The 8,712-nt window shown below is 42.1% G+C and overlaps 1 protein-coding gene across 1 annotated transcript; it reads right to left on the reverse strand.

Annotated features, from left to right (window-relative positions):
- Positions 1-1,006: 1,006 nt before the first annotated feature.
- Positions 1,007-2,709, reverse strand: LOC135481335 (uncharacterized). Its single transcript, XM_064761172.1, has one exon. It carries the CDS (start codon positions 2,583-2,585, stop codon positions 1,533-1,535), a length of 1,053 nt encoding a protein of 350 aa, XP_064617242.1. The 5' UTR covers positions 2,586-2,709; the 3' UTR covers positions 1,007-1,532.
- Between the last annotated feature and the right edge of the window lie 6,003 nt (positions 2,710-8,712).

An 8,712-nucleotide genomic window follows, 5' to 3' on the forward strand; every position in this document is an offset into this window, starting at 1 on the left:
TTATTAAGGATGTTTTCAATTGCCTTGCGCTATAAATAATTAATACCCAATGAGAAATAAAATTGTATTTTCCCTCGTTCTTGTATATTTATTCAAACAGTAGCCTGACAGCATCACAATTCAAATGATATTCAGAAAATTTAAATAAAGGAAATATTTACATGCCTTAATTGCATATTTACCATTGATTAAAAATAAACACTTAAAAGGCAAACATATGTTTGACACATTAATATTCCAGGCCTTTGGTGCCATTTGTCTGACCATGATCATGTCATTCTCTCTGGAATCACATGCGTGCACAGACGACAAAACTGAACAACACGACAACCTCAGCTTATATTCACTGCAATCACATGCATGCACAGACGACAAGTGAACAACACGACAACCTCAGCTTATATTCAGTACAATCACATGCATGCACAGACGACAATTGAACAACACGACAACCTCAGCTTATATTCAGTGCAATCACATGCATGCACAGACGACAATTGAACAACACGACAACCTCAGCTTATATTCAGTGCAATCACATGCATGCACAGACGACAGCTGAACAACACGACAACCTTAGCTTATGTTCACTGCAATCACGTGCATGCACAGACGACAATTGAACAACACGACAACCTCAGCTTATATTCAGTGCAATCACATGCATGCACAGACGACAATTGAACAACACGACAACCTCAGCTTATATTCAGTGCAATCACATGCATGCACAGACGACAGCTGAACAACACGACAACCTCAGCTTATATTCAGTGCAATCACATGCGTGCACAGACGACAAATGAACAACACGACAACCTCAGCTTATATTCAGTGCAATCACATGCATCCACAGACGACAGCTGAGCAACACGACAACCTCAGCTTATGTTCACTGTAATCACATGCATGCACAGACGACAATTGAACAACACGACAACCTCAGCTTATATTCAGTGCAATCACATGCGTGCACAGACGACAATTGAACAACACGACAACCCCAGCTTATATTCAGTGCAATCACATGCATGCACAGACGACAATTGAACAACACGCCAACCTCAGCTTATATTCAGTGCAATCACATGCGTGCACAGACGACAATTGAACAACACGACAACCTCAGCTTATATTCAGTGCAATCACATGCGTGCACAGACGACAGCTGAGCAACACGACAACCTCAGCTTATATTCATTTGTTCCCTGTATATATGGTGCTATTATGAATATTAGTGTTTTATATATTACAACAAGAATTGGAGTTCTAGTATTTCTACATGACAAAAACGTGACACTGATCCACATGTCTGTAGTATCCAAAACGTGTGATTTCTCCTGTCTGTATTATCCCAAACGAGTGGTCTGATCATCGATTTCAGTCAAAACCTACAAGTGGAATGAAATAGATAATTCAGAGCATGCGACCTCGACTACAGGACTTGATGCTGTGTCGCTATAGTAAGATAGAAAACCGGGCGACAACTACGTTTACCAGCTTAACAACATTTTACAGGTTGTGTGTCAAAGTCAGTTTTCCTTGATCCAAACCAGATGTGAAGGCCAACTGTCGTTTTCTAAACCCATAAACATCTGCGAATGTCTGGTCGATATTTTGGGAATGTAACCACGCTCCTGTAAGAATCGAACTCCACGAGACCTTCCGAGTTGTTCCCCTTTGTTCGGAGAAAACACCATGAACACGTACTTAATCTGCCGCACATCGAAGAGTCGATCCGCTAGATGTAGAACACCATATTCTTCGCCACCAATGTCCATCTTTAAAATGGCGCTTTTGAACTTCACATACGGCACAATGTCCTCTAAGCGCATTGTTTTTATAATTAAGTGATCATGTCGGTCTTTGTCGGTAATAATGTCCTTGTCGATTGCTATAGGATACGCCGCTCCGATATCTCCTTCAGGTATTTCCATGCGGGCATAGCCTCGCTCTGGCATAATCGCCGCTTGTATGATTGAAACTCTATCCCGGAAGTTATTTATCTCTACCGACCGTTTCATGCGGATGGCGGTGAAGTGATTTGCCTCCACAGCCACCACGGGCCGCCCCATGGAGGCCGCGACAAGGGAGTAGGTGCCGAGGTTTGCGCCAATATCAATCAATCCCAGCTCTGAATCTGACGTCAGCGCCACCTTAAAGTCCTCCAAAGTGTCCTCATCCCACGTGCCATTAAACAACAGCGATCTTGAAATAATGGCGTCCTCATTTGGGGGATAGATACAGATCTTAACCTGGGGGGTGGCGGCTGCCCGTAACGGGACACAAGCCAAGCTGTTAAGGGATCTGTCCTTATCAGCCAGATCCCCCACGGGCTCTCCTGAACGGACCACATTTCCTGACGGACTCTCCGCATCTTGCACTTCACCATTAAAGTTTTTACCACTAAGTCTTCCTGAGGCTTGCAATAGGTTCACACGTGGCAACAAGTCATCATCTAAACTGGTGAAAAAGTTGTTCTGTCCACGCTGCCTGATCAATACATATATCAGACAACCAATAACAACGAACGCCAGAATTTGCCAAGACTTTACCTTGCGACGCATACTTGTGAGAAATGCCATACCATAACTTCCGTGTAGGTCTCTGGTGCTGAGGCAGGTATCCGCTACCGAAACACGCTGGGCTGACGAATGAAGTTTGTTCCTTCCTCCAGGTGAATGATTCTTTAAGCCTCCGTGCACCTTTGGTTGTATATCACGCTGCATCTGATGACAGGTATGCGTGCGTACCCGTATGGGCCTTCATAAACTGCTGAGTGACTGGTGACAGTATGGCTAGGATAGTCCCCCCCCCCCCACAAAAATCCACCAACGACCCTATTCTCCTATTATTCTGTTCAGGTGACAGCTGCTTATACCGTACAACTGGATGGCTTACATCTCGTCAGTAAACAGAGCCATTCATTTCGTATGAGCAATATTCCACTAACTTCTACCAAGACACAAATACTTATAAAATAAACATATTCACAAGTTTACCCTTCATTAAAGTATGGCTACACAATCCTTTCATGTTATTGTCTGTTTTACATAAGCTTCATTTAATTTTGAGGCTAAACCGCGCACCTTATATCTTGGTTATAATATGTGAGTACAACTGACCAGATATATTGATCACGTGGTAACACGTGCAACAAAAATAGACTTTTTTTCTGTCGGGCTTTGAAAGATCCAGGCCTATAAACTTATTCAGATCAATGAAAAGTCATTTCTGTTATTCGCTAATATACATATTTTCCACATGCATTCATACAATACATTGTTGCGTTTCCAATCAAATCCTTAATACACATCTTCACTAAACCCGGCAGCCAGCAGTTATGTTCCCTTTTGAAGCCTCTGTACAGAAGCGACATACCGGTATTTCAAGTTTCAGTAAAAGCTTAAGGCCCAAAGATCTGGAATAGATTGCTTTAAATACCAATCTGTCGCCTTCTCTTTTTAAGTCTAAAATTCGTGAATATTGGCAGCAAGGATTAGCGGCGTCTTAATCGGTGTATCCAGTTTATTGTAATCCATTAGCTGTGTATTTTTGTCTTGGATTTGTTTTAATTAAAATACCATTCTTTCTATAAAGAAAAACATTGTTTGTCAGATACTGGTGAAATAAACCACGAATAATAAGCAACTACGTTCAGTGGTATAAATACATGATTCTTAACGACGTTCATGTAGTCTGCAATAATAATCCAACCTAACAATTCATACATTTAAATTGGTTTATGTTCAAGACAGCTGTTAAAACGGTTATTTTAGACATATGTCTTTCCGTCCACCTGTTAAGCCGTACGTCCGTCAGACAGTCCTACTCGTCAGACCTACATGTGGCTTTGTTAACTTTTTATGTATCTCAACATTCCATGGTAATGGTTTAAAACCTCTTACATATCTAACACATTATGTGTTAGACATGAATTATGAGTTTACAGTGTGCTGCTCATTTTATCTAAACCTTGAGGATTTCTACACGCAATCAAAAAAATCGCCATACTATGTAAGCCACTACTATGGTCGACTTTCGTCTCTGAGACTTTCTCTTCTCGACCCCCATCCTCATATAATATCACATGCATGGGTGAGACAATTTGATATCAAATGTACCGTACTCAACAGACCCTCTTAAAGTGTCAGATGTGCCGACCAGGCGCATGTAGACAAGGATATCTTCCCTGTTAAGAGAATACACAGACAGAGTGAGAAGAAAGTCAATAACGTTATCTTTGGCGAAAGTCAAATACTTGTCAAATCGATAGGTGAGGTGCAATATGTTACTGGTTCATGTGCGGGGCTGAATTATACGTGAGGCAAGCTGAGTATATACATACACATATATACACAGAGCAATATATAAGGTGGACAGGCATCGTGTGCTGAAGATAAAATTCTACAATCTCTCCTCTGGATCGAAACAACAGAGAAAATGGTATGTAGATGTAAGTGTAGCTAAAACACCACCATAGTTTCCGTGGGTAACGTGGGAAGCTTAATTCTTGAATATGTACAAATTATCCTGACATACGTGTACCACACAAACGTTGTCACATGATCAATGATCGGAACCATTAGACTGTTGAGTTGAATACGGAAGACTGAAAACGAGGAGCACCTTTTGCTTGAAAGCCTTTGTGTGTGGAAAATTGAAAAACCGAGACTGAAGGACAGTTAGTGTGTGCCACCTGAGTACTTCGTGTGTGTCGTTTGAACAGTTCGTGTGTGTTGTTGTAATAGTTTGAGTTGAACAGTTAGCGTGTGCCTCTTGAAAAGTTCGTGTATGTCGTTGAACGATCAGTGTGTGCCTCTTCCACAGTTCGTGCATGTCGTTTGAGCAGTCAGTGTGTGCCTCTTCCACAGTCTGTGAATGTCGTTTGAGCAGTCAGTGTGTGCCACTTCAACACTTCGTGAGTGTTTTTGAATAGTTCGAGTATTGCCGTTTGAAACTATAGAACCCAGGCTTTACGTTCCCAGCAAGCCAGCTAACATCAGATGCCCGGCAAAGTACTTGTTGGTTGCTCTGATTATTGTCTCCCTGGTCATAGCACTTTTGGGATACCTGGCCAGAGAGAGACACACTTCAGCTGTAGTAGCGCTACCCGCTGATGCACCCATGGAGGAGCAGCAGTCAGGGTCTGCCTTCATGGACACCGCGAATAACTACAAACCTTTGACAAAAGAAGGGGAAAAGGAACTGACCCTTCAAGACGCACCAAAACGCGAGGAAGACAACGTTTTCATACAAGTGGGCTCAGTGGCACAGGCATCTTTTCAAAACAAAACAGGGAGCCAAGAAACGAATTATTTGGAGCCTGTAAGCGTTTGGCAAGCTGTTGAAGACAACATGCCGCAAACATCACAAATACCAGCGAATCACCCCGTCACCCAGTCAACGGTAAACAACGATTCTGGAGATTTGGGTTTACTGGGACGCCCTTTGGTCAACGTTATGGTCAAATGAAAAAGAGAAAACGGCATGGAACGAAACGGAGAGTTTAAGTGGAAACAATACGACAATTATCAGCAGCAACGGCTCACGGTATGGGTCAGAACAGGCAGTCCTTAAAAGTGGGTTGACTCGAGAAATCACCAGGACGGCACACTCGAGGGTAACTGCACTGCTGCCCTCCATGCCTCAATACCAGCAGCACCCGGCTCCTGGGCGCTACGATCATTTTGGTAATCGGATACTCTCATCGCCACCACCTACGAAAACAGCGACTCTTCCTCCTATCGGAAACTTGCCGCCTCCTTGTGACGATTATCCGTCATCTTATGTGAAAGATTTCGTATCACACGCCCTCCACACCGGAGACAAAGAGGATCGATACATTCTGCAGGACTTCGAGAGAGCCGTAAAGTCTAACCAGGAGTTAGGCATCATTGAGATCGGCGTTGACCTTGCCATGTACAGTCTGGTCGCTGCCAGTATGGGGAGGCCAGCAGTTGTTCTGCAGCCTAACCACATCTGCGCACAAAATCTTAGGAAAATGCTACAACTAAATGTACTGTCTGATTTAGTCACTGTGAAAGAGCTAGGTATTTCGGACAAGAAAGGGTTTGGTAGATTCATTATAGAAGGTCATGAAAATGTCGTTATTCCTGTGTCCGAATCTGACGTAACGTTAGAGAGGCTGGACAATCACGTGATCGTCAACACTGTTACACTCGATGGCGTCACTGAGTACGTTAGATTTCAAAAGGCTATCCTCAAAGTTAACACCGGGCGATTTCATCCGTCCATGTTTACAGCTGCAACAGAACTTTTTAGTAAAATAAAGATCCACTACGTATTTATGAACTGGAAATATGATAAAGCCAACGAAGAGTCTGCCATCAGGACGATTTCTTTCCTCAAGAGTCAGGAGTTAGAACCCAGATCTCGACTTAAAAACGGTTTCGGTCTCATTACTGCTTTCTATAGGTATTGGCCAGAACACGTGATTTGGGGTGAACAAATTTCCTTGGTAAATAACATACAGTATGTACACTAATGGTGGATTAACTACCTGAGCGACTTACCACGATTACGCTTCACATGCAGAATCACGTGGTTTAGCCTTTACCACACAGCATGGCTTTGGTAGGAGATGCCTTCATACGCCGTGCAAAAGCATAAACACTTAGCAAAGTGCTATATCCACTAAATCATTCCGTACAGTAACACAATTCTGCTGAGACTTCTATTGTTTGCCTTTATACTAGTAAACTACTAGAATTTTGTATATACAAATGTACATAAATACTATAGGTGGCTATTTGAGTGACATTTTACGTATCCTTGGGATAACAAATAAAATTTTGTCGAAATATTAAAACGTCAAACTTGCGATTTCTCAGGGTGTTTTTTTGGAGTATCTTTCAATTTGCACTATGCTAAGCGTATTGGTGGATCGACAAGTTAAAGAAACACCACGTATCTGCAAGTTACAAATTAATAGAATATAGGCCTAATGTTGTTTAACTTGCTGAATATCTGACACTTTTCTTCCATGACATCTTACATGAGTGTACGGGTTTGTTTTGCTCAATTCCTTTCATTTCACACCGAACACATCCATTTCCTTTCTCAGATACATCCATTTCCTTTTCAAGCTTGTACTAGAAGCTGTTCATTAAAGGCCTTTCATGTCTAACCTTCAAACGATCAGACGTCTGATTACATTACATCACGCACTACTGTTTACAATGGTAAGTTTGGATCCTTTTTTCGCTGTCCCCACCAGAACTTTATTTACATTACATCACGCATGTCTGTTTATGATTAGTAACTTAGGGTTCAGTTGTGGCTGTCCCCATCAGTAGTTTTATTACTTTACAACAAGCACGTCTCTTTGCTTATGATAAGTAACTTTGGATCGAGTTTTCGGTGTCCCCACCGGTAGTTTTATTACTTTACAACAAGCACGTCTCTTTGCTTATGATTAGTAAGTTTGGATCGAGTTTTCGCTGTTCCCACCGGTAGTTTGATTACTTTACAACACGCACGCCTCTTTGCTTATGATTGGTAAGTTTGGATCGAGTTTTCGCTGTCCCCACCAGCAGTTTGATTACTTTACAACACGGAGGTCTCTTTGCTTATGATTAGTAAGTTGGGATCGAGTTTTCGGTGTCCCCACCAGCAGTTTGATTACTTTACAACAAGCACGTCTCTTTGCTTATGATTAGTAAGTTTGGATCGAGTTTTCGGTGTCCCCACCGGTAGTTTGATTATTTTACAACAAGCACGTCTCTTTGCTTATGATTAGTAAGTTTGGATCGAGTTTTCGCTGTCCCCACCAGCAGTTTGATTACTTTACAACACGGAGGTCTCTTTGCTTATGATTGGTAAGTTTGGATCGAGTTTTCGCTGTTCCCACCAGTAGTTTGATTACTTTACAACACGCATGTCTCTTTGCTTATGATTGATAAGTTTGGATCGAGTTTTCGCTGTCCCCACCAGTAGTTTGATTATTTTACAACAAGCACGTCTAGTTGCTTATGATTGGTAAGTTTGGATCGAGTTTTCGCTGTTCCCACCAGCAGTTTGATTACTTTACAGCACGCACGCCTCTTTGCTTATGATTGGTAAGTTTGGATCGAGTTTTCACTGTTCCCACAAGTAGTTTGATTACTTTACAACACGGAGGCCTCTTTGCTTATGATTGATAAGTTTGGATCGAATTTTCGGTGTCCCCACCGGTAGTTTGATTACTTTACAACACGGAGGCCTGTTTGCTTATGATTGATAAGTTTGGATCGAGTTTTCGGTGTCCCCACCAGCAGTTTGATTACTTTACAACACGCAGGTTTCTTTGCTTATGATTAGTAAGTTTGGATCGAGTTTTCGGTGCCCCCAGCAGTAGTTTTATTACTTTACAACACGCACGCCTCTTTGCTTATGATTGGTAAGTTTGGATCGAGTTTTCACTGTTCCCACCAGTAGTTTGATTACTTTACAACACGCACGTCTCTTTGCTTATGATTAGTAAGTTTGGACCGAGTTTTCGTTGTCCCCACCGGTAGTTTGATTACTTTACAACACGGAGGCCTGTTTGCTTATGATTGGTAAGTTTGGATCGAGTTTTCGCTGTTGCCACCAGTAGTTTGATTACTTTACAACACGCACGTCTCTTTGCTTATGATTGGTAAGTTTGGACCGAGTTTTCGTTGTCCCCACCAGTAGTTTGATTACTTTACAGCACGCACGCCTCGTTGC

This window comes from Liolophura sinensis, unplaced genomic scaffold (genome assembly GCF_032854445.1).
Source record: "Liolophura sinensis isolate JHLJ2023 unplaced genomic scaffold, CUHK_Ljap_v2 scaffold_23, whole genome shotgun sequence".
NCBI lineage: Eukaryota > Metazoa > Mollusca > Polyplacophora > Chitonida > Chitonidae > Liolophura > Liolophura sinensis.

What these genes read in the sequence shown, in the direction of transcription:
- LOC135481335 (XM_064761172.1), bottom strand. Translation starts at nt 2,585, where the DNA reads ATGGCATTTCTCACAAGTATGCGTCGCAAGGTAAAGTCTTGGCAAATT.